The sequence below is a fragment of the Ornithorhynchus anatinus genome, chromosome 6 (assembly GCF_004115215.2).
Source record: "Ornithorhynchus anatinus isolate Pmale09 chromosome 6, mOrnAna1.pri.v4, whole genome shotgun sequence".
NCBI classification, from domain to species: domain Eukaryota; kingdom Metazoa; phylum Chordata; class Mammalia; order Monotremata; family Ornithorhynchidae; genus Ornithorhynchus; species Ornithorhynchus anatinus.
The window spans coordinates 18,969,072-18,994,008 of NC_041733.1; the positions used below are offsets into that span (position 1 = coordinate 18,969,072).

The 24,937-nt window shown below is 60.0% G+C and overlaps 1 protein-coding gene across 1 annotated transcript in view; it reads right to left on the reverse strand.

Annotated features, from left to right (window-relative positions):
• Positions 1-812: 812 nt before the first annotated feature.
• Positions 813-24,937, reverse strand: part of PLXNA3 (plexin A3) — a 42,151-nt gene continuing 18,026 nt past the window's right edge. The window contains exons 6-32 of the mRNA XM_029067623.2: positions 23,391-23,514; positions 22,743-22,899; positions 22,500-22,599; positions 19,878-19,992; positions 17,670-17,870; positions 16,793-16,889; positions 15,905-16,095; positions 15,056-15,201; positions 14,626-14,746; positions 13,907-14,043; positions 11,909-12,079; positions 11,684-11,777; positions 11,103-11,342; positions 10,585-10,728; positions 10,249-10,483; positions 9,816-9,958; positions 9,468-9,724; positions 8,233-8,299; positions 7,822-7,968; positions 7,472-7,631; positions 6,455-6,558; positions 5,814-5,910; positions 5,239-5,429; positions 4,924-5,093; positions 4,045-4,257; positions 3,283-3,433; positions 813-3,082 (exon numbers count right to left, since the gene is read on the reverse strand). Of these exons, the coding sequence (XP_028923456.1) occupies positions 2,987-3,082; positions 3,283-3,433; positions 4,045-4,257; positions 4,924-5,093; positions 5,239-5,429; positions 5,814-5,910; positions 6,455-6,558; positions 7,472-7,631; positions 7,822-7,968; positions 8,233-8,299; positions 9,468-9,724; positions 9,816-9,958; positions 10,249-10,483; positions 10,585-10,728; positions 11,103-11,342; positions 11,684-11,777; positions 11,909-12,079; positions 13,907-14,043; positions 14,626-14,746; positions 15,056-15,201; positions 15,905-16,095; positions 16,793-16,889; positions 17,670-17,870; positions 19,878-19,992; positions 22,500-22,599; positions 22,743-22,899; positions 23,391-23,514 (4,069 nt within the window). The 3' untranslated portion in view covers positions 813-2,986. The remainder of the gene's footprint in view (positions 3,083-3,282; positions 3,434-4,044; positions 4,258-4,923; positions 5,094-5,238; positions 5,430-5,813; positions 5,911-6,454; positions 6,559-7,471; positions 7,632-7,821; positions 7,969-8,232; positions 8,300-9,467; positions 9,725-9,815; positions 9,959-10,248; positions 10,484-10,584; positions 10,729-11,102; positions 11,343-11,683; positions 11,778-11,908; positions 12,080-13,906; positions 14,044-14,625; positions 14,747-15,055; positions 15,202-15,904; positions 16,096-16,792; positions 16,890-17,669; positions 17,871-19,877; positions 19,993-22,499; positions 22,600-22,742; positions 22,900-23,390; positions 23,515-24,937) is intronic.

The following is a 24,937-nucleotide window of genomic DNA, read 5'->3' on the forward strand; positions in this document are numbered from 1 at the left end:
CTCTCTGGGGCAGGGGTTCTGTCTTTACTTGCATCGTTCCCTTCTGTAGGCCCAGGCCATTATTCTATCTCCAGCCGGCCTTCGCTCAATAAACCCTGGAGAACCACCAGCGGCTTCCGGGGTACCTCGGTGTGGTGATAAGGGGCCAGTTGGTCTTGACCAAGGGCTCCCACTCCATCCCCCCACCCCACTCCTGGAAGCCACAAGCGGTCCTGTCCCGGGAACGTTTTCTGGCCAGAGCACGGGGCCCAGTTCTGCCCAGATGAAACCATCCCCCCGGCCCCAGTCCGTCCAGCACGTGTCCCTCCGGGGCCGAGGCCACAGAGCCAGGTCTGACGGGGAGGAGAATCCAGTAGCCCTCGGCCCGGACGACAGTCACACCAGGCACTGTTTCCAGCATTTAATTAGCAAAAGAAAATAATCAGAAACTGAAAAAATAAAAAGCTCATGCGGGCGGGAGTGGGGAACCCCCAGGCTGGGGGGGACGGACACTATTTACAGGGGCTTGGTCCTCAGGCCGGACCCCGCTTTGTACAGGGAATTTCTACATCCAGGAATAATTTACACGGATCCCTACAAGACTGAATAAATTAAGGAATAAGGCACCGTCCCTTTGCTTCACAGGACACCAGAGCGAATGGGGAGGGAGGGGGCAGGGGACTCGGGCACACACACACACACACACACACACCCTCTCAGAGGGTCCCAGCCCCGGGGGGGGGGGGGGGTTGGAGGGAGGGGGGAAGGGGAGTGGAACACCTCGTCCAACTCCGGGGTTTTGGTGTATTGCCCTTTACACATTTTCTTTTCACTTTTTAAATTCTCCATCGAAACTACTCGATATACGTCACAAGGAAACACGAACGTCTCTGGGGCCTCTTGGTCTCTCTCTCTCTCTCTCTCAATATTTATAGCTCTATGGACTATATATATACACACGTATACATATATATATATATGTCTCTATACTGCGCGGCTCAGGGGCCCGGCTCCGGCAGGCTCGGCTCAGATTCAGGCTCTGGGTGGGGTTGAGGTTCCTGCTTCCCAGTTGGGGGGTCCCGGGGGTGGGAAACTGAGGCAGCAATCTGGAGCGGGGAATGGGGGAGCAGCTTGGCCTTCTGAGATGGGGCCGAGGGAGGGTGGCAGAGAGCAGACAACTCTGACCTCTCCGGGCAGATCTGGGGAGGTGGGGGGGAGATAGAGGGAGGCTCCTTGCCTCAGTTTCCCCAGCTCCAACCTTACCAGGGATAATGGGCATAAAGCAGGTGAAAGGCACTGCTGCTAGAGTAGGGTGGGTGGCACGGGACCCTTGGCAAGGGAGGGGGTGGGGAAAGGGAGAGGGTCACCCAGAGCCCCAACTACCTCAGTCCAGGCAGGCAGGCAGGCAGGCTGGCGGGCAATGGCAGTTTTGCCAGGCTCCTTGTTATTGCTTTTCTGGGTCAGGTATATCTGCAGCTCACCCCCACCCCCACTTCACTTCCCCTGGGCCACTGGGACTGGAGGTCCTGAGCCTCAGGGGCCAGCTGGCTCCAGAAGGTGGCCAGAGGACAATGAACCTGGGAAGCCCCCACCCTAGATCAAGTCCCAGGGCCGTGGCCTGCTCTGTTTCGCCCTCCTCCCCCTCCTCCCCCGGTACCACCAGTTCCCCTCCACCCCACCCCAGACCCAGACCCAAGCCCCTCCTGGGGTCAAGGGCGTGGGGGTCCAGAGGGTATTTAGGTTGCTGGTTTCCAAGGACCAGTTTGCCGAGGAGGACGTGGGGAGGAGCCAGCACCGGGGGAGGCTTTGGCGAGGTGGGTGGGGAGCGGAGGGGGGCATCATCGCTGGCCAGAGTCAGGGGGAAGCAAGAAGATCAGGGAGGCAGAAGGGCAGTGGAGGCAGGCAGGCACAGGAGAGAAGGGGCTTCCCTCAGCAACTCTGGGGGTGACATCGGGGATCTGTAAAGCTCCCAAGCCTTCTCCCTGGCTCCTGGCCACCCCACGCCAAACCGGAGAGGGGGAGAGGCAGGTAGTCAGCATAGTTTGGTGCTCCCAGGGCTCCCGACCCACCTGAGCCCCCACCTCCAGGGTTGTTACTTACAAGCTGTGCGGGAGCTGGGGAGAAGTGTGTGTAGAGGGGGGTGATTAAATTAAATAAATAGAGAAGGGAGGGGAACAAGGACACATAAATAGGACAGGGAGCAGGGAGACCCGCCTGCCGCTAACGCACATCTTAGACAGAAGCCAGGGGGGAGGGGGCGTTGGGAGGGAGCCCCCGACTCCTGATGGCATTGGGCTGCTGCCAGGGGAACCCTGCTCTTCCCGGGAGCCTCCGGCTGGCCCTGGATCCGGGGACATCCACTCAGAGACTCTGCCCAAGCCTGGCCCTGGTCCCCCGCCGCTCTCCGGTCTGGTTCACCCATGCTGAGGAGCCGGTAGGGGACGGGGGGTGTGGAGGCTAGGAGGACCGAGGGGCCGGGCTAGAGGCTGGGGTAGGATATTGCTGTTGGAAAATACAGCTCTGGAGGTAAGTGAGGGGAGGCGGGGCCCCCCCCGGCGCCCCCCCGGCCGCTGTGCCCAGCCACCTGGGCCCTGGAAGAAAGGCACGAAGTACGGATCCCCCCAGAGGCCCCGCGGGCGGAGGCACTGGTGGGATCCATCTAGAGTGGGAGGGAATGTCCCGGGGGTGGGGTCGCTGCCCATGAACTCACATTCTGCCAGACCTAGAGGCGGGCGGGGAGGGTGCCCGCTTCGTCCTGCTGCTGAGAGGAGTTGGTGAAGGGAGGGAGCGTCTGCCCAAATCTCTCCCCACCCCACCCCCTAGCGGGGTTGGTTTCACTGAACTGGGTGCCGGTTCCCCCCTCCACCCCCAGTGGGTCCCAGAAGCTGGAAAGCGGAGAGGAGGGGGCCAGGTTCCAGGCTCCAGGGTTGAGAGTGGGGCCTGTCCAACCGCGGGGTGGGAGGGCCTCGAGGGCGGGGGCCACCGACTCCCCCCCCCCCGACCCCTCTCAGCTGTTACTGGATACCAAGCTGATGATCTGCTCCAGCTTCTGTCGCAGTTTATGCTTCCGACAGTAGGCATCACGGTCCAGAGCGGTGAGGATCTGCAGAAGGCCAGGAAGAGATGGGGGTCAGGGGCGGAGAGGGTTGGGGGTCGGGGAGGCGACTGGCATTTTGCCCCAGAGGTCGCCAGCGGGCAGCACGGTTCCTGGAACAGCCACCACGGGGCCAAAGCTTGGGCTGGGCAGCGGTTGACCCGGGGGGCTGCGATGGGGAAGGGGTTAAGGGGGGCCGTTGAACAGACCTCCTCCCGGTACTTGTTGATATAGAAGTAGAGCTCGCTGAGGGCACTAAGGGTGTTGAACTCGTTGGCGTGGAGCCGCGACTGTTCCACGAGGTAGGCATCCATGTCTTGGTCGCTAATGGCCGCCATCTTGGAGATGTCACGGTAGTACCTGTGGGGGCGACGGTAGGGGTAGCAGAGCCGAAGGGAGACATAGAGGCACCTCCCCCCATAAAAAAGCCCCTTGTGAAACCTCAGCCCCCCACCCTGCTTAATCCTTCAAGGGGGAGCCAGGGGCCTGGAGGGCAGATGGATGAAGTCGTGCTCTGCCCTCGGCCCCAAGTGAAGGGGAGGAATGATGCTGCAATTGTCTCTCGGGGCCCCTCTGGGTCGTCTTTGGTCAGGGGGACGGCAGGGCAAGGAGAGGTCCACTTCCCATCTTCAGCCCCCGCCCGGCTCGGCAGAGGGACGAGGGATGGCGCCAGCCCCGAGGGCGGCCAGCCCTCTTCTCCTCCTGGCTCTCTCAGGGTGCCGTCTGCCGGGCCTGCCGGTCGGCCCAGCTGTCACGTGATGTTGCCAGGGGAGGGAGGCGGCCAGCGGGGATGGCAGCTACGTTCTCCGCTAGGCACTATCGACTCCATCCTTCTCATCCGCCACCCGGGGTCTCGGCACTGCCGGACCCCCTCTGACCCCAGCGGGTTGGACACGGGGGTCAGCCGCCCTGCTGGCTGACGGGAAAAGTTAGCCCTGTCCAAGCCCCTGCCCCGACGCCCTACCGCCCACCTCTCCACCCAGGCCTTGTAGCTGGGGATGTCCTTGGCGTAGAGCAGCTTATTGGAGGGGGAGTCCTTGCCCAGCCGGTGCTCCGAGGTGGAGCAGGAGTCCATGAAGGTCTGGGCCACCACTGACAGGCAGGCATCCGTGATGCTGTTCTTGTGGATGTCGAACACGAACTGGGGGTTCTTGATCACATTGACCCAGAAGCGCAGAGGGAGACTGAAGTGGGGTGGGGGGTGGGGTGGGGGAGAAGAGAGTGAAGAGTCCTCAGATCGATGGGGAAGTGGCAGGGGCAAAGGAAGGTATCCCTCCAACTTGACCCCAGGTCCACCTGCCCGGAATATGACGGCGAACGGGTGAGGGGTCCGGAGACTCGGTGAGTGGGGTGACCTCGGCAAGTCTCTGAACTCCTCTAAATCCCCCATTTCCCGAAGCTGTTGGGGGCCGCTCCGGGGGATTTTAAGCAGTGTGGCCTAATGGAAAGAGGCCGGGCCTGGGAGTCAGACAACCTGGGTTCTCATCCCAGCTCTTCCACTAAGTCTGCTCTGAGACTTTGGCCAAGTCACTCAACTTCTCTGTGCCTCGGTTTCCTCATCTGTAAAATGGGGATTAAATCTTACTTCCTTCTACTGTGAGCCCCATATGGGACACGGACCATGTCTAACCTGATGTTTTGACCCGATCTATTCCAAGTGCTAAGTACAGTGCCGGGCAGACGGTAAGCGCTAAACATCTGATACAATTATTAATGAGGCCTATGGAGATAGATGGGAGCATCCTGAGGTGTGAAAAGGTCTGGAGAAGCGAGGAGGGGAGGGAAAAGTCCAGGGCTCTGCTAGGCCCCCGGGGTCCGTCGGGGAAGGGAGCGGTCACGGGTGGCATTACCAATTGCTTTTCCAGGTGTGGCGCACGTCAGGGTCACCGATCTGCCGCCTGTCAGCCTGCTCGTCCAGGAAGTCGAACATGTACTTGATGGCGAGGGGCAGGGCGGAGCCGCGGTGAGCCGTGCTGAACACCGTCTCAAACAGGTCATCCACGAACTTCTGCAGCGTGCCCTGCGGGGTGGGCGAGGGCCGGGACGCCCCTCTCAACGGTGGGGTCTCCCGCCCGCCCGCCCGATCGGAAAGCGGCCTCCGCCCCTCTGGGTTCCAACCGGGGTGGGGGCGGTTCCCCCGCTCAAGGCCGGAGTCCGGCCCTCACCTTGGTGGCGAGCAGGCGGGTCAGGTAGATCTCGGACACCATCTTGCTGCCCCGGTCCCCCTCCTTGTGGTCGTTGTGGTCGTGGTTCTTCACCAGATGCCACAGCTTGGTGCCCGTCTCCTGGTCAGGGGTGATCATGGGGGCGCGGGAGCGCAGGCTGTCCGGGCTGCTGGAGGTGCGCAGCAGGCTCTCTGCCGGGGGAGGGGGCAGCTCAGACCGGCCCGGGGGGCTGGGCCCGGACAGAGGCCCGACCCCCAAGGGGAAGGGCTCTGGGGGTAGAGGGCAGAGCCACCAGCCAACTTTTGCCTGCTGTACTTCAGGCAGGACACTTCACTTCTCTGGGTCTCGGTTTCCTCTTCTGTAAAACGGGGAGTCAGTGTCCGTTGTCCTTCCTTCTTAGACTGTAAGCCCCATGAGGGACAGGGACTGTGTCCCACCAGACTAACTCGTATCTGGCCCAGCACTCAGTACCATGCTTGACACGCAATAAGCACTTCTCAAATATCTCCATCGCCACCACCGCCACCACTCCCACCGTTATCAGGGCTGATATTATCCGCCTGCGGCCGACTTACCGTAACGGCTGAGCGAGCGGGTGAAGGTGAAGGAGTTGGCGATGTTGTAGGCCGAGATCTGCTTGGGGACCAGCGCCACGATGGATCCATCCGTCACCTGCAGGGACCCGGTTGTAACTGTTCGCCTGGGGCGGGGGGTGGCGATGCGGGGAGGCCCATCTCCTCCAAGAGGCCTTCCCTGACTAAGCCCTTCTTTCCCCTTCTCCCACTCCTTTCTGCATCGCCTTGATTTGCTCCCTTTATTCGTCTCCTCTCCCAGCCCCAAGGACTTATGTACTAATGTCTGTCTCCCCCTCTAGACTCTAAGCTCGTTGTGGGCAGGGAATGTGTCTGTTATATTGTACTCTCCCAAGCGCTTGGTACAGTGCTCTGCACTCAGTAAGCACACAATACATACGAATGATTGACTGACCTCCTGAAGGCCAGCAGGGAGGAGCTGGCAAGCTCTCCGCTTGACGCTCTCAGGGGTGGGTGAGGGAGCTTGTGAATCGTGGGGGCGATGCATCAACTGGAGACTGGCTGGGAGCCAGGACTCTCCTTGCACCCACGGAGGGGGATGCCTCAGTGATGAGGCCCTGGGTTGGGGTCAGAGCCCTTGAGCTGCAGGGGCTAGAGCTGAGGGCCCAGGTCAAGCCGCCCACCTGGTAGTGTGCCAGCGAGTTCAGGCGCTTCCAGTCGCACTCGATCTTGGTGGTGACGTCCTCGTCCTGGAGGGTGATCCGGGCCAGTCGGCCCTGGCGCCATTCTGCGGGGGGCACGGCTCGATCACCGGGGCAGCCCTGGCCCCGTGGCACCACTCTGCCCCCTGCCCCCGTCGGCCCCACCGGCCCAGCCCCTGCCGGCCACGCGCGGAGGAACTGCCAGAAAGGGAATGGCTGCTGGCCAGTCCCTCCAGACCAGCGAGGGGGAGGGCAGCCTGGGATCCCCGGGGCCGCTCAGCCCAGGCTGCCTCACCCCTCCAGTCCCAGAATCCAAGCCACTTCCAGCTGTTGCCAGGAGATAGGAAGCTTAGTATAGTGCTTGGCACACAGGAAGCATTTAACAAAGCAGGCATGATAACCCTCAGGTGGGAAGAAGTTGGGGGTGAGGGCCCCAGGCGGCCTTGGGCCAACCTGGGAAATGAGGTCCCCGGTTTGGGAGTGGGCTTGGTTGGGGGGCACCAGGTCCACACTGAAGCTAAGCCGGAACCGCCCCAGATGGCCTTGGACTGTAAGCTCATTGTAGGTATGGGATGTATCTGTTTATTGTTATATTGTACTCTCTCAAACACTTAGTACAGTGCTCTGCACACAGTAAGTGCTCAATAAATACGATTGAATGAATGATTGAATTGGGAGCTCCTCAGGGCTCATACCTCAGGGCTCACACCTCAGGGCAGGTTTCTCCCACACCCCTCCGCCGCCCCTGTCCTTGCCATTTCCCCAACTATCTCTTGGAGAGGGGAGGGAAAGAGGAGGGATTCCCCGAGGCTGAATTGGAGAGCAACTGGACTGGTGTGCCTGCTGCATGGCTACTGTGGTTTGGGGTGGCCTCGCTCCCCAAGCTCTCTGCTTCCTCTTGACCCTCCCGGGTCCCAGCAGTCCTCGCCCCCAACCCCACCATCCCGGGGCCACTCGGGAGCAGCTGGGAGGAGGCCTGCCCCCGCTTCCCTCCAGCACCTAGGTCCATGTCTTCGGCCTTGGGGCGCTGGGAGTACGGGAGGCCCTTATAGACCGTGTCCAGTAGCTTGTCCTTGGCCTGCGTGACGCTGTCGCAGTTGAGCACCTTGACGGGCACCTCCGTGCCGCTCTCGCTCTCTGGGCACACACAGTTCAGCGTCTGACAGTGACGGGTGAAAAAGGGGACAATGGGAGGGGAGGGTTGGCAGCTCCCATCTTCCCAGACGTCTCCTCCAGGCAAGCTAGCCCTGAGCACCACCTTCCCCTGGGTCCCAGGAGATCCCGGAACCGAGTAGCACGCCCCCAGAAAGCCCGGCACAAGGTTCCCGCGTCCTACACCCAGCCCTCACCAGGGTCTTATAGTCGATTTGCTGGCGGATGAGCTTGTCCTCGCTCAGGGAGTAGCGGGCCTCGCCCGTGATGGCGTCGATGGGGCCCTTCTCCATCTGCTGCTTGATGGCGCAGTACAGCATGAACAGCGGCTCCCCGGCACACTCCTGGGTGGGGCAGGGGCACAGGTTTCTCAACTGGACCCACGGCCCTTTTAGGGGAAACTGAGGCAGGGGAGCCCTCTCCGGGTCAGGGAACTCTGTTCACCCCGCCTCCTGCTCCAACCTGTGCCGGGCCCGGGGTTCCTGAACTCAGCTGAATGTGCAGTCTGGGTGGGGAGGAAGTCGGTGGAGAGAAGTCCGACTGTGGTGTCCCCCCGCCGGCCCCCAGACCACCCACCCTGCCCTGGGAACCCACTCCCGTGAACTCGCCTTCAGAAACCTGTGCAGGAGGAAGGTGAACCAGTTGGTGAGCATCTTCTCAGCCACGGACTCGGTCCTGAAGGAGCAAAGAAAGGGAGGGCTCAGCCCCCACTGTGGGGAGACAAAGCAAGGGAGGGGCCCGTTTGGGGATGGGGAAGACAAAGCCCAGATGCAAGGCCCCGAGGGGTAAAAATAATGATTGGGGTATTTGTAAGAGCTTTTTATGTGGCGACAACAGTACTAAGCCCTGAGAAGGACACGAGACAATCGGGTCGGACACAGTCCCCATCCCACATGGGGCTCAGGGTCCAAGTAGAAGGGAGAACAGGTTTCGGATTTCCATTTTACAGATAAGAAAACTGAGGCACAGACAAGTCGAGTGACTCACCCAAGGTCGCACGGCAAACAAGTGGTAGAGCTGGGATTAGAACCCTGGACCCGTAACTGCCTTGCATGAGGATCTGCATCCTCTATACACCCTTAACTCCACAGCACTTATTTATATTAATGTGTGTCGCCCTCTCTATACTGTAAGATTGTTGTGGGCAGGGAACATGACTAAAAACTGTTACACTGTATTCTTCCAGGTGCTCAGTACAGTGCTCTGCACAAAGTAAACAGTCAATAATTGCAATTGACTGATTGATTCATGGGCTCTTTCCCTTATGCCCCGTTGCTTAACACAACCTAGAGGGAGGATGCAGATCAGGGGAGAGAACAGGGAATCCCTAGAGCCAGGACCTCGACCCCAAAACCAGAAGCCCAACTATAACTGGCCACAGGGCACGGATGAAGGTGTGACAGGGGTGAGTCAAGCAGTCCTCTACACTGTAAGTTCCTCCTCTCGACTGTATGCTCCTTGTGGGCAGGGAACATGTCTACCAACTCTACTATATTGGTCTATCCCAAGTGCTTAGTACAGTGTTCTGCAAACAGTAAGCGCTCAATAAATAAGATTGAATGAATATGATTGATTGATTGTGGGTTCACAGGGGACTTAGGCCCTACTCTACTCCTTTCCTAGTGTCTCCTGGCCCACAGCCTCAGACTCTCCTCCTTCCCACTGGCTGTGGGAAGCAAGAGGGGGCTGACAGCGTGGGCCACCCAACAACCGGCCCCCTCCCACAGCTGCGCCCCAGAGACCAGGAGGGGGAGGAGTGGGAACGGAGGGAGGAGGAGGGAAGCCAAGCTGGAAGAGGAGGGGAGGCCCTAGTCTAGGAGCCCAGGGGTCCAGGAATCTAGACCTGCGCAGCAGTAGCTTGGGCTGGTTCTTGTTTTCCAGATTCTTCTCGATGAGATCGGCGAGCAGCTGCTTGAGCACCACGGTGGCGTATTCCATGCGGCCCTGCAGGGCCACCATGGCGAGCGAGGCCACGTTGCCGCGGTCCCGCATGGAGAAGCTGCGCTGGGCCTCCAGTGTATGGATGAAGGTCAGCAGGAACACCTTGCTGTTGAGCAGCTGCCCGAACAGCCGCAGGGCCTTCTCCACATTGGGCGGTGTCTGTGGGGTGAAGGGAGGGAGGGGGAGGGCAACCGTCACCTTGGGAGCGGGCGGAGGGGCAGGGGCAGGGCCGGGGCCGGGACACACTCACATCCAGCTCCTTGAGCACTGGGTGTTCCTCTATGCCCGGGAAGAGCACCCGCATGGCATAGGTCTTGTAATCCAGGAAGGGGATCTTGACGCCATCCATGTTGTTGGTGAGCTCGTTGATGTCCGTCTGCAGCTCGGCAAACGCTGGAAGGAGGGTCGAGCAGAGGGGCACGGAAGTGGGCACGGAGGGCAGAGCGGGAGGGGAGAGTATAGAGGTCAGAGAGCACGTTAGGTGGGCAAAATGGGGGTACCATGGGGCTGGGGAGAGTGCCATCAGGAGAAGGGGAGGCCAGGCCAGAAGTGGAGAACTCTGCTTCCCATCCAGATCCCGGCCAGGGACACCAGGAGCCGCCCCCACCCGCCGTAGCGAGGGTCCCCCGCCCACACCGCCCGCTGCCCAGAGTTCTCCTGCTACCCGGCTGGTCAACCAATACCTTCCTTGCACTCCAGGGCCACCCGGGACTCCAGGTTGTCCATCTGCATCTGCAGCCTCTTGAGGGTGCGGTCGGCGTCGCGGGTCTTGCGCTTGTAGGCGATGAGCACCACGACGATGGCCAGGAGCAGCAGCCCCCCGCCGGCTCCGAGCCCCACGATGGCCGGCAGCGTCAGGGCGCTGTCCGCGTAGATGTGCAGCGTCCCCGGAGAGAACTCCAGCCCCCCAACTAGAATCTGCATGGGGGGAGAGAGGGGTGTGGGCTGAGCAGGAGGGGAGGGGAGGGCACGCCGCCATGCTCCCAGTCTCCCCGTCTGAGTCTCCCGCGGGGCCTGACCGTGACGGGCCGCTTCCCGGTCTGGCTGGGGGAATCGCAGAGCAGCTGGCTGTCGGAGACCGTGAGGGCGCAGGGCTCCGTCCCGATCAGCACCGTGTAGTTGAGCCGCGAGCTGCCTGAGGCGGCGGGGATCAGGTTCTTCCCCTGCACCAGGTGGATGGGCCCCACCCCCAAGAGAACAGACACATGAGGGCCGCCCCCCGTCTCAGTCAATCGTATTTATCGAGTGCTTACCCTGTGCAGAGCACTGCACTAAGGGATTGGAAGAGTACAATCTTACAATGTAACAGACACAAGCACATGGCCTAGACCCCCCCTTCAGAATGGCCAGAGTCACCAGGATGGAGTCACAAGCTGCCTGGGTCCCCATCCTATCGATCAACCCATCAATCAATTGCATTTAGAGCTTGGGAGAAACGTCCTCAGGCCTAGTAGCCCACCCGTGGCTGCTTTCCTGGCCCCGGTGCTCTCGGCACCCAGCAGCCACCACCCCTCCCCTCCCCGGCCCCTCCACCAACCTTGAGAACGATGTGGGAGCCGGGCTTGATGTCCATGACGCCGGCGGGGCCGAGGGGCTCGAAGCTGGGATCGGGGTAGTAGGTGAAGGCCGAGCGGTTGAGCGCACGAACGGACTGGACGTGGTCCAGCACGAAGCCGAACTCGTCGGGATGCTCGCCTTCCAGGGGCGGGCGGGGCTTCCTGAAGAAGATGCCTGGGGCCTTGCACAGCATGACTGTGTCGTTCAGCACGTGGCATGTCTGCGGGTCAAAGCTGTGGGGTCAGGGACCAGGCCACACAGGGGGTGACCTCAGACCGCGCCTGCCAGCTGGGCCCTTGTCGGGGGGACGGCCAAGACACCCGAGACACCCGGGAAGAGGAACGGGGGAGAGGTCAGTAAGGGGGCCGGCCATGGGCAATTCGCTCTGGGTCCAAGGAGACTGCATTTCCCAGCAGCGCCGAGCCCAGATTAGACTGTAAACCCATCAAAGGGCAGGGACTGTCTCTATCTGTTGCCAATTTGTACATTCCAAGCACTTAGTACAGTGCTCTGCACATAGTATGCGCTCAATAAATACAATTGAATGAATGAATGACTCACATTGATGGTCTCGATGCCGCTGTATTTAGCTCGCACGCGGGGCTCCTGGATGGTCAGCAGGTGGGTGCCAGTCACCGTGATGGTGGTGCTGCCACTGTGGGGACGGGGAGGAAGGACAGCTGTGAGCCCCTCCTGAGTCCTGCCACCTGCCCACAACCCCAGCACCACCTCCCTCCTCCCCTCCCAAAGCCAAAAGCCAAAGAGAGGAAAGGAGGTGGAACTCACTTGAAGATGCTCCAGGCAGGCTCCAGGCGTGCAATGGCAGGGTCCTGGGCGTAGGTGTAGGAGAGACCCGGGTTGGGGACGTTGGCCCGATCAATGCTCAGGGTGACGGGGGCCTGGCTGGGGCCCAGAGCGGAGGCCGGTGAGATGCAGACGATTTCCTGGGCATTCCTCCTGCCAGAGCGCGAGAGAGGGAGTGGGATGGGCAAGGGTAGGTCTGGGTCCCCCCCATTCTCCATCTACACCCACTCACTCCCTTGGAAAACTCATTCAGTCGTATTTATTAAGTGCTTACTGTGTGCAGTTACTGTGTACATGTACTAAGCACTTGGGAGAGACAATGTAAGAATAAACAGTCCCGTTCCCTGCCCACAACGAACTTAAACTAATTCGCTCCCAACTCCCATCTCTATGTGGATGATTCCCCAATCTACCTCTCCAGCCCCGACCTTTCTCCTTCTCCGTAGTCTCGCATTTCCTCCTGCCTTCAGGTCACCTCTACTTGGATGGCTGCCGACAACTCCAATTTAACAGAACTCCTCCTCTTCCCACCCAAACCCTGTCCTCCCCTAAATTTTCCCATCACTCTAAACAGCACCACTACCCTCCCTGTTTGACAAGTCCATAACCTTGGCAGTATCCTCGATTCATTCAACCCACATATTCAGCTAGTTCCCAAATCCCATTGGTTCTTCCTTCATAACATCGCTGGAATCCATCCCTTCCTCTCCATCCAAATCTACCACCCTGCTGGTTAAAGCACTTATATTCTGCCTAAGTCCTTACTTCACTCTTCAACCAGATCATTTGTCTACAACATATTCAGTCTGCGTTTCCCCACTTCTCAAAAACCTGCACTGGTTGTCCATCCAACTCCATGCCAAACTCCTTCGATCAGCTTTAGGGAACTCAATCAGCTCTCCACTCCGACCAAACCTCGCTGATTCCCTACTTACAACTCAGCCCCGCGCACTTCACTCCTCCAGTGCCAACCTGCTCAAGCACCTCAATCTTCTCTGTCTCATTGATGACGCGGTACTCCTATCCTCCCTCTGGCCTGGAACTCCCTCTCCTTTCGTAACTCGACACATCTCCTCCAAGAAGCATTCCCTGACTAACCCCTCATTTCTTCACCTCCCTTCTGTGTCACTTATGCACTTGCGCCTGCGGCCCTTTAGCATTTTGATTCTCTCCCACCCTCAGCTCCACATCACCCTTAAGCACTTGGATACTCACCCCAGCCCCACAGCATTTATGCACATAACTCTATACTTGGCACTTTCCCCCATCTGAAATTTACTTTTATGTCCACCTCCCCCTATAATCTGGAAGTTCCTTGTGGGCAGGGATGATGTCTACCAACTCTACTACACTGTACTCTCCCGAGCGCTTAGTACAGTGCTCTGCGCATAAACTCCTAATAAATCAATCAATGGCATTTACTGAGCACATGCAATTGATTGATTGACTGGATGAGAATGGCAGGCAAGCCGCAGGCAAGCAGCATGATCTAATGGATAGACCACGGGCCTGGGAGTCAGAAGGACTTGGTTCTAATCCCAGCTCTACCACTTGTCTGCTGTGTGACCTTGGGCAAGTCACTTCAAATCTCTGGGCCTCAGTTGCCTCAACTGTAAAATTGAAATTAAGACTGTGATCCCTATGTGGGACGGGGGCTGCGTCCAACGTGATTACCTTGTACCTCCACCAGTGCTTAGAACAGTGTGTGGCACAACAGTAAGCCTTAACAAATACCATTATTATTACTATTATTATTATTATTAACATGTTCTCCTTGAGGGCCTTGGGGAGGGGGCTGCTGCCTCAGTGAGCAAGGCCCAGGCTCCGCCCGTATCACCTCAGTGTTTCGGGGCCCACGGCCTGCCAGCCTGTGTCAACCCTTTCCTTTTTTCTAACCACATCCTACCCTTTTCCCTCCCATCCCACCCACCAAAGAGCAAGTCATAGCCCTTCTGCACCACCACCAGGGCCCTCACCCACCTCACAAACTGGCACTCCCCATCCCGCACAGCCACAGTCACCCTGCTGCCCGCATCCAAGTGGTTGCCCGAGATGGTGAGGCGGGTGCCCCCGGAGGCTGGACCCCGGCTAGGGTTCACGCGGTGGAAACTTGGGGTCTGTGGAGGGGGCGCAGAGGAATCGCTCAGAGGAGGGGTTCAGCAGAGGGGGTCTCAATGGTGGGGGTTGGGGGTTGGGCTTCCCCCAGGCCAAGAGAGGGAACAGAGTCCTCTGACTCCCCGACCCCATTGGGAGGTTGAGGGCTCCCATCTCCACCCTGATCAGGTCCTCCCATCCTGGCTCTGAAGGCAGCAACAACAGAAGGAAGGGGAATCTGGGGGGAAAGGGAGGAATGGAAAGTGAGCTGAGGGAGAAGCAGGTAAGTAGAGGAATGTGGGGGAAACCAGTTAAATAGGAGAGTAGGGAGAAAGCAGGTAAGTAGGGGAGCCAGCAGGGTAGAAGGTAAGGAGGAAGGAAGAGTCAGTGTTTGAGAGGAGGAAGAAGAAAGGGGAGAAAGTTGGGGAAGGAGCTTAGGGAGGAACAGAGACAAGAGGGAGGAGAAGCTGGTGAAGGAGAAGACGGTGGAGGGGATCTGGGGGCTGGGGAGAAGGGGTGGTGGGGGGACCCGGGGACGGGGAGATCTGGGGTAAGGGAGCCCAAAGTAGGGGAGCCAGGGATAGAGGATGCCCAGGAATGCATACCACGAAGGTGTAGAGCTGCTCAGACTGGGTGCGGTAGTCAGCCGAACAGTCCCCCACACAGAGCTCCACGGGGCCAGGGGGAGGGTTGGGCACCAGAGACTCCTCCATCTCACACACGATCCTGGGCAGTAGGGCAGGGTGAGGAGCAGCCCAGCCCCTGGCCCCCGTCCCAGCCCCCAGCCCAGCCCCTAGCCCACCCCGCTTCGGGCCGTGCGGGCCGCTGGCCGACTGGACAGGTGGGAGGGAGAGCGGCCTGGACCACGGCCTGCGGTGCCCAGCCCTGTTCCACTAATAGGCTCGGCCGAGGAGGAGGCCCCGGGGAGCCGCGGAGCGGCCGCGGCCTGACCAGCCAAACCACAGACACTCAGAGCCGAGTTCCCCCCCGCCCCTGCCCGCCATCGCCCGCCAGCTTCTCCGGCCCCACCCGCACCTTTCAGCGCTGATGTACTCGGCAGGGATGGAGTTGCAGCGAACGCCGGCCACACGCACGGCCACCTCGAAGTATGTCAGGCCCAGGTTTTCACCTGACACCGTGACTCGGGTACCCCCTTCCTTGGGGCCCGTAGCAGGCTGGATCTGTGGGGAATGGGGGTCAGTGAGCCCCCCCCGCCCCCCAACCTCTCCCCTCCCTGGAGGTGCAAGCACTTTTCAACCTTCACTTCTGGACGATGAGGAGGTAGGGAGAGATGGGGTACAATCCGAGAACAGGAAAAATCCGGTAGGGGCCACCTTACCCCTCTACCACCAGCTCCCTTCCAGTGTGGGCTTGGGTTGGGCTCTGCTGGTCCCGGGCTCTCTGGTGGGTTCAGAACCATGGGGGGGGCAGATCCCACCAATCCAATCAACTCAGATCCCCCCTTTGAGGGGAAGTTCCTGGTGGGTGGGGAACTTATTCTAGATTTCCCAAGCATCTAGTAGAGTGAGCCACAACAAGTGGGTGTGCAATAAACGCCTCGGTGACGACTACTGCTCTGGGACCCTGGAGAGTCGGAGGGGAGTTTCAGGACTCCCAGAAGGGTTCTGTTCGTGAGGGACTGGGGCTGGGGGGTGTCAAACGAGACCCCCAGAGAAACCCATCACTAATGGGCTCTCTCCAGAACCCTTAGAAACATGGTGGGGGTGGCCCAGAAAGGGGACAAACCTCCCCATTGCCAGGAGGAGCCTCGGGTGGTTACAGTGGTTTGGGTCATGGAAGCTCCCGACTGCGGAGCCAGAGTGCCAAGTTTGTCTCCCCCGGGATGGTGGGGTCTCCCTGAGCCAGGGGGTGCAGGGGTCCTACCTGGGTGATGCGAGGGTGGCTGCAGCGGGGGTTGCGTTTGCTGGGGTGCATCCAGTTGGCTTTTGGCGCCGGGCAATGGGCTCGGAGCTGGCACTTCCTCTCGGAGACACACCAGCCACACTCAAAACGGGCATCGGCTTTGAGGCAGAGACCGCAGCTCTTCCGTTGAGCCCAGCACTTGTACAGGAGGGCTGTGGGCACAGGACATGGCAGAGGTGGGCCATACTATTGTTATTCATACTATCTCATTTATTATTTATTTATGTCAACGTCTGTCTCTCCATCTAGACTGTAAGCTCGTTTTGGGCAGGGAATGTGTCCGTTATATTATCTCGTTAAAGTGCTTAGTACAGTGCTTTGCACACAGTAAGTGTTCAACAAATATGATTGCCTGACTGATCGTGGGCACCCAGGAGTTTAGGAGACTGGAGCTCGGGCAGGTGAGGACTTGGAACCGAGTGCAGGGAGGGGGGTGAGGGAACAGAGCCTAGGAGAAATTTGGGAGCAAGCTGGGGACAAGGAAGCAGAGCTGAAATGCAGGGTGGCCTAGTGGAAAGAGCACCGGCCTGGGAGATGGAGGACTTGGGTTCTAATTCCGGTTCCTCCACTTATCTGCCATGTGACCTTAGGCAAATCACTTCTTTGGTTCTCGGTTTCCTCATCTGCAAAATGGGGATTCAATACCTGTTCTTCTTCCCACTTAGACCGTAAGCCCCACGTGGGACCTAATCATCTCTATCTACCCCAGCACCAAGTATAGTGCTCAGCCCATAATAAGTGCTTAATGAATACCAGCATTATTAATGGGGACTGGGGAACAGGAGACAGAGGTCAGTTCTGGGGAAAGGGGAACGGTGAGGTAGGGAGAAGGGGAGGCAGGGCACCCACCTTTGAAGTTGGCAGGCTTGTCGATATAGAAGTCTCCATCCCACACCACCGAGAAGTCCAGGGTCATGTCACCGTGCTCATCCCCGTCGTAGGTATACTGGGGGGTGGGCAGTGTTTCAAGGTCCGGGGGGTGGCCTTTAGGACCCAGGCCCCAAACCCAGCTTGGTGGGAACAGGGAGGAGATAGGCCCGGTCAAGGGGAGGGGTGGGCTGGGCAGGAGTAGAGTCATGGCTGGGAGTGGAAAGTTACACAGCGGATATGGAGGACAGGGCACAAGCAAGAAAGAGCTTGGGTTAGAGCCGAAAGGCTCCCCACTCCTTCCCAGGGGCTACAGGGCGTTGATGCGCTTGAAGGGGGCTGTTGGGGAAAGGCCAAGAGGAGCCTTGCACCCTAGGGTTTCCATAGCAATGGAAGGGCGGGCTACATCCTGTCACCTAGCAACACGGCCTTCCCTTTTCCCAGCTGTGTCAGGTGTGAATTCGCATCAACCGTCTGCCACACATCTACATCCTCCTGGGCCCCTTGGACTTGCCACCCAGTCACATTCACAGACGTTCTCCCTCAGCTCAGGGGTGCAGTGACATTTCCCCCTCATGAATTATTCCCCTCATTCAGGGAGTACCAGCTGGGCAGGACCCTGCCGGGCGGCCCGGATACCCACTGTTGGATAGCGCAAGGGGCACTGGAGAGGAGGGAGAGGGGCCGGGTCAGGATGGAGGGGACCCGGTTGGGAATTTGATGGTGTTGGGGGACGGTCAGGGCAGAGGGTGCTTGGCCAGGATATGGGGTTGGAAGGGTCCAGTTAGGGCAGAGGGAGTGTGGCCAGGATGTAGGGTTTGGCGAGGGGGATCGGTGGGGATGGAAGGAGCGCCCATACCGAGGTATTCTGGCACTGCACGCTGCTGCTGTTGAAGCGCACAGCAGGGACGCGCTGCTGCCGGCCCTGGATGTTGAAGACGCACTCATAGTTCTTCTGTCCTGACTGGGGCTGGGGCAGGTTCTTGGCCCGCAGGGTGAGGGGCTGTACTACGCCCACCGGAATCAGGATCTCCCCACTGGGCAGGATCTCTGGGCAGCCCTGGTGGGGCACAGCAGGGGAAACAGCCAGCTCCCACCTCTCCTCCTCCTCTCCCACCCTCCCCTGCCTCACGAGACAGCTCCTTCTGAAACCCCTCCTACCAAAGGCTCTGGAGGGGAGGAAGAAATAGGGGGAACCACATAAAGAGGTCAGGGGGAGCAGGGAGAGCCACACTCGAGGAGGCCGGGACCCGGTTTGCCCTGGTGAAGGTGGGAGGAAGCAGATCCAGTCCTGGGATGGGCAAGGCAGGGCAAGGTCCCCCACCCCCGCCACTTTGACCCCTACACAGAATGGATGGAGCCTAGTGGGAGACCCAGAGGAAGCTCTGGACAACGCAGGCCCCCGCCTTCAGCCGTTCCCAGCCTCTGAGCGGGTGTGAGCCGGAGTCTCCCCTCCCCCCGGGGCCGGCTCAGCCCCAGACAGAGCGAGGAGCCAGGCGGCGTGTGCTGAGCCGCCATCACCATGACAACCCCAGAGTGTTTAATTGCTGCCGGGGACCGCGCTGGGGCTGAGAGCGACGACTGTGCGATGGGGTGGGCGCAGTGCTGGGAGAGGAGGGGGCTGGGCCCATTCATCCATCTAGGGGTACAGGGTAATGCCTCAGAATCCAGCTGCTTTCTGCTCAAGGTGCACCCCCTTCCCCCTCCGATCCCCTTCCGCCTCCCTGAGTCTTCTCCCCGAGGCGGGCAAGATTTTGGGAGCAGGGGACAGGCCTGTCCAGGAGTGACTGCGGGAGGGAGGCTGGGGGCATCCCGGGCAGGGAGGGGAGGCCAGGGCCAGTGCCGAGAGGAAGCTGGCTCTGCGTCCAAGAACAATTCAATTAGCCGAGCTCACTTCCGCCCGCCAGGCCCCGGGGTTAAATTTAGCCACGACAGATGAAGGGCTGGGAACCTGCTGCCCTGGGGGAGCCAGCACAGCCGGGTGGGCCAGAGCCCGCCACCTGCCACCCGCCACCTGCCACCGGGCTCCCCCAGCAGCGAGGGCCGGGGGGGCGGGAGGAAACTGCTTCCCGGATCCCAGAGTTGGGGCCCGCCCGCTGTCCTGATTGCGAGTTACTGACTGCCTGGGAGTCAGAAGGACTTGAGTTCTAATCCAGGCTCTGCCACTTGTCTGCTGGGTAACCATGGGTAAGTCACTTCACTTCTCTGTGCCTCAGTCATCTCATCTGGAAAATGGGGATTAAGACTGTGAGCCCCAGGTGGAATGGGGACCGTGTCCCATCTGATTTCCTTGTATCCACCCCAGTGCTAAGTACAGTGCCTGGCAATGGTAAGCACTTAATAAATATCACAATTATTATTACTCAAAGTCCACGACTGCCCATTCCAGCTTTTTCAGGATAGCGAAGCCCTCCCCCATCCCCTCAGCTACCCACCCTCTGAGACCCCATCTGCAGGGGCTGCCAGCGGCTGCTGGTGGGCCACTGTCCCTTTAGGACCGGCCACCACCACTAGCCACCAGGGTTTAGTCCGGGACTCACGGCCACCTCAATGCTCCTACCGCAGCGGCCCGGAGGAAAGAGACTGGGGAGGAGAGGAGCTGGCGCAGGGAAGCAGGTGGGGAGAGGAGGGGAGAGACGTTTCCCGTTCAGACCCAGAAGCAGATGCAGACCAACTCAGACCCGGCCAGAAAAGGCGCCCGGAAGCAGAAGGGACCATCAGGCAAGGAATACAGGCGGGGAGAAAACCCACATTCACAGACTCCCACTTCTAGAAAGAAAGCCAGATGTGATCCGAACTGAAGGGGATACACACAGACACCCACTGTTCAAAGACATAGAGGAGAACACACAAAGAAACGCGTGAGCCCCCCTGCTCCCCCGTCACCCCCCCCACACACACACACAGACACCCACCAATGCTGAGAGATTGGGAGACACACACACACACTCACTCCCACATGGACAGAAAGGAACGGAGAGCCAATGGAATAATAAGCAGACAGAGCGGGAAGCCCCCGAGCCCCATGGCTGAGACCCCACCCTGAAAAGGGCTCAATGCCCCCTACCTCAGTGGTGTTGACCCGGCCCTCCTGGAAGGAGCACTCTTTGGCATTATGGGTACAGATGTGGCGATATTTGCACCAGTGGCAGGGGTAGCGGCTGCTGACGCAGGACAGGCACCTAAGGAGGACAGAAGGGAGAGAGGTGGGGGAGAAGGCAGGGGAGCCATGTCTGGCAAAGCCAAGACACAGAGTCAGGACAGTGGCTGGGTTTAGGGCAGCCCACCCCAGATGCCCCAAGCAAAGCGGTTACCCGGAGCAAAGCCGACCGCTGGTGCTGCGGGTGAGACAGGGAAGGTCTGAGGTAAACGGCCCCTCCCACGGCCCCGGAGGCAGTATCAAGGAAGCGGCATCTTGCTGGGGGAAACCCACCTCCGGCCCCATCTGGGTCCCCAGGACGCCCAACCACGCAGGCAGACAGACTGGCACAGATGGGCCCAGCCAGACTCCCGCCCCGCAGACACAGATGGGCAAAGGGAGGGAGGCTGGCGGGGGAGTGGAGGGGGAGGCGGCGAGGGAGGGATGGGGAGAGAGAGAGAGAAGGGGGGGGCGCAAAGCCATTCCTGATGTGGAGGGGTGGAGGGGCTGGATATCCTGGTGGCATAAGTAGGCGGGGGCAAAGACGGGCTGCTGGTGACTCTTTTGGCTCGTTCCCCAGGCATCGTGAACAGCCAACCCCTGCACGCCCTTCTTGTGCCATTGTCCACCTCTATCCCCCAGGAGCCTCTGCTGCAGTGCCCCCTGCCCCTTTCAGCTTCCCCCACAATTGTTTCTAGCCTCATTGTCCTTTCCGTGTTTATCACTAGCCTTCCTGGCAGGGCAGGGAGGCTGGGCCCCAGGGCCAGGGTAGCTGAAGCAAGGGTTACCTCCCTGGATGCCATCCCTTCCCCCCAGGAGCGGGATGAGTCCTTAGGGCACCCGCGGCCAATTGCTTAGCAAGAGCGAGGAAACAAGTGGTTCGGGAACAAGGGCCAGATCCTCCGGAAGGAGGTGGCCAGGGAGGGAGGGCATGGCGGGAACGGGGGCGGGGTGAGGCGGCGGTCAAGGCCGGGGCAGGGTCCGGTCCCGAGGCCCGCAGAGGGGTGGGCCCCGGCTGACCGGTGGATCCAGCTCCCGGCAGGCCGGCCAGAGCCAGGAGCGGCAGCTGTTGCCTCAGCTCCCAACAGCTGGAAGGATCTCCCGGCCGGCCCTGGCCTCATTAGGGAGACTCGGCTGCTCAGATAATTGAGACTGATGCTGCAGCGGATGGCACACGCCAAAGAGGAGATGAGAAGGAAGGAACCCAAGCGTGCACATTCCCAGGCAACACAGACACCACAGCCCTTCCCCCGGGGGAGTTCTGTCAACATAACCCAGCCTCACTCACCCCCTGCCTAAGGAAAAGCCCCCCAATCATTCCAACAAAATTCCAGGCAAGCCCCCACTACTACCCAGCCACACACCTCACACTCCCCCCCCCCGACACCACACACACATATACACAAATCCCTTGGGCGACACCACTCCACACCCACCCACATAACCCCCACAGACACAGGCACGGGCAAGAGCCCAGGCAAGGGGCCGAGGGGCAGAAGAGAGGCGCCCTGGCAGAGGTGCTGGTGCCTGGGGCTGGAGGCAGCCGATAGAAGAGGCAGGCCCAGGCCTGACTGGGTCCCCTGCAGGCCCTGCGAGAAGCTGGCACCTCAACCCAGGATGGGCAGGATTGCTCTGGCAGATGCTGGGAACGGCAAGAGTTCTGACCACGAACAAAGGCCTGAAATTGGTGCCAGGCCAGGGCCAAGTGGGGTGGACAAGTGACCTCAGCCCCAAAACGAGAGCCTCCACAGCCCCCTTAGGATCCGGGAGCCATGGAGCGGAACGAAGCAGGACACCAACTCCTCGAAGCAGGCCAGGTCAGGTTCAAGCTGCTCTTACCACCCAGCATCCACACTGTACACACTGACTTCGGATCCCTGGGTCCCTTCCTCTACTCCCCCTCCGCAGACTCCCCCCCGGCCCCGCCTCCTGCCTGCCCAGGGCTTGGCTTTCAGCCTTCAGGGCCTGACCCCAGGCCAGGAGGAGGCAGGAGCAGAGTACCCAGGGGAATGCTGCTTTGGGAAGACGGACGTTACAGACGTCTGTAACGGGAAGCAGTGTGGTCTAGTGGATAGAACCCGGGTCTGGGAATCAGAAGGACCTGGTTTTCTAATCCTGGCTTTGCCACTTGTCTGCTGTGTGATCTTGGACAAATCACCTCTCTGGGCCTCAGTTACCTCATCTGTAAAATGGGGATGAAGACTGTCCCCATGGGGGACAGGGACTGTGTCCAACCCAATTTGCTGGTAATGATAACGGTATTTGTTAAGCGTTTACTATGTTGCCTGGCACTGTACTAAGCACTGGGGTGGAAACAAGCAAATCGGGTTGGATCGGGGCTCAGTCTCAATCCCTATTTTGCTTAGAACAGTGCTTGGCACATAGTAAGTGCTTAACAAATGCCACAATTCTTCTTCTTCTTAGTATTATCTATAAGGGAGGAAGGTGGGGAAGGCTGCCAGCCCTCCTTTGCCCACCCACCCTCGGGGCCAGAGCTTGGGCCCCGGATCTGTGGCGGGAAGTGACAGGGACTCAGATGCGGGCACTCACGACTGGAGGACGCTGCAGTTGTAGAAGACGAAATCGGCCCCGGCGAACTTCATCCCCGTCTCCTTGGAGCGCAGGTGGAGTCGGACGGTCCGCGTGGCGCCTGGGGGCACACCGGACGTGTCGGGGATCAGACTGGGCAGGGCGGTCCCCGAGGCCGCCGTGTCCCAGCTGGGCTCGGGCAGGGCAGCACTCCCCAACCCCAGTCACCCCGCCTTCTCAGAGAACCCCATCCAGCCTGCTCACCGTGCCCACTGGTGACGGCGGGGACGTCCCGCAGGGAGGGAGAGGAGCAGAGGATCTCCCCGTGGGGTAGCAGCAGAGCCTCGCTCTCGGCGACATCCTCAAAAGAGCAGCTGACCCCAGCCGCCAGGTCCGGCACATTCTGCACCGAAACGGTCAGCTGTGGGGGAGGGGGAATCGTCAAAATCAACTGCATTTACCGAGTCGCTACTGGGTGTGAAGAAAGGGATGAAGTGCTTGGGGTAGAAGTGGGGGTCCTTTTCAATCAATAAATAGTATTTACAGAGCACTTATTGGAAGGTTACACTGCAGTACAATGAGCAGACATGTTCCCTGCCCATAATGAGCTTACAGTTTAGATGCGGAGGCAGACATTAATATAAATAAATTAAATAAATTCCAGATATGTAGATAAGTAATGTGGGGCTTAGGGAGGGGTGTATAAAAATGTAAATCCAAATGCAAGGGTGACAGAGAAGGGAGTGGGAGAAGAGGAAATGAGGGCCTAGTGGGGGAAAGCCTCTTGGAGATGTCCCTGACCTCAAGGAGATTATAATCACGGGTGGGTGTGTCTTGAGCCTCTTCCCTCACTCTGGGTCTTGGGGCTGACCCCAAACTTCCTGGAATCCTCACCCTCTCCCCCAGACTCACCTGCACATCCGGCACGGTGACCGACACATTGCTGGGCTGCACGGACACGCGGACACACTGGCTCAGGGTGGCGGTGAAGCGGTGTGGCTCCGAAGCCCTGGGACACTCTCCCTCCCGGCAACACCTGAGCAGGTGGGCACAGTGGGCCAGAGTGAGCCTCCGGGGCCCCGATTGCCAGTCTCGTCTCCTCCACGGGAGGCCCCCAACTCTTACCCCCAGGATTCAGGCCTCTCTAGGTTCGGGGCTTTTACAGCCCACTGGGGCGGGGGAGATTGTGGAGGGGTCAGGGCTCAGGCTTGAGAGTGGAGGGAGTTGAGGGAAGGGGTCTTCCCCAGGTCTGGGCTCATGCCAATCGGAGCCAGGGCTACATCACCATGGCAACATCAGACTGCCGGGAAAGAGCCAATCTACAAGGCCCACTAGCCCTCCCCTCCTTCCCCGCCTCTCCTCCCAGCTAAGTCCTTAGCAACCAGCCTGCCAGCCCCGGCAACGGGAGCCAGGCCCAGACAGCGGCAGCTCCCGGAGAGAGATGGGGTGCAGACACCGGGCTTTGGATTGCGGACCAATCAGTCCTGGCCTCCCAGGGGAGGAAGTCGCTCCAGGCTATGGGCTCAGGGCTCAGACCAGCAGCAATGCTGCTCCTGGGGGGACTGGAACCCACTGCCCTGAACTGCCCATGCCGGTAGCCCCCTGGAGCTTGAGGCCCACTCCACCGGCAAACAGGTTCAGCTAGTCCCGGGGGCAGGGGAGTAGCAGCCAGGTCTCTGATAGCAGTGACCCGGCAGTGCCCGACAGGCAGAAACTCCCACTGGCATCGGCCCTACAGGCAGCACCTCTGCAGGAAGGGGTCAGCTAGAAGTGGGAGGTGGAGAGAGATTTCCCCTGTCCCTCATCTGAGGGCCAGGTGCTCACGCCGTCTCTTGCCTGCTGTGGCATCAGTGCGCCCGTGGGAGAGGTGTCGGGGGAGGCCGTGGTGCCAGGCGACCAGGTCCCCAGGTAAGAGAGCCTGCCGGGGGACTTGATTAAGGCAAGTGCTTCCGCTACCACCTCGGCCCACGCTAACGGGAGGAAGCAGGACAGGCTTTGGGGGAGGGGGACCCAAGGAGAGGCTGGCTCCGGGCCAGACTAGGCCCGGTGGGGGGCAACAGGGTGCAGAGCTGGGGCTCTGGAAAGCACAACTGGAAAAGCCGGGGTGGGGGCAGAGGGGAGGGTGGACTGGCTGGCTGCTCCTCAACCCCAAGGCAGGGGCGGGGAAATGAGTTGGGCTCCCCTGGATTCTCCCCCGTGCTTCGGCAGAAAGGCACCAAGACAACCCCCAGAGCAGCCTGCCCAGCCCCCACCTCTGGCAAGATGCAGTTGGTCACCCACCAGACACTGGGGTCAGGACAGCTCCTCAGTCCGGGCCTGTACCCTCTGGACCTAGTCGCGGGGATCCGGGCTCCTCCATTCATTCAATCATATTTCCTGAGTGCTTACTGTGTGCACAGCACTGAACTAGAGACCCCCACCCCCAACCCCGGTCCCCGAGGATCAATCAGTGGTATTTT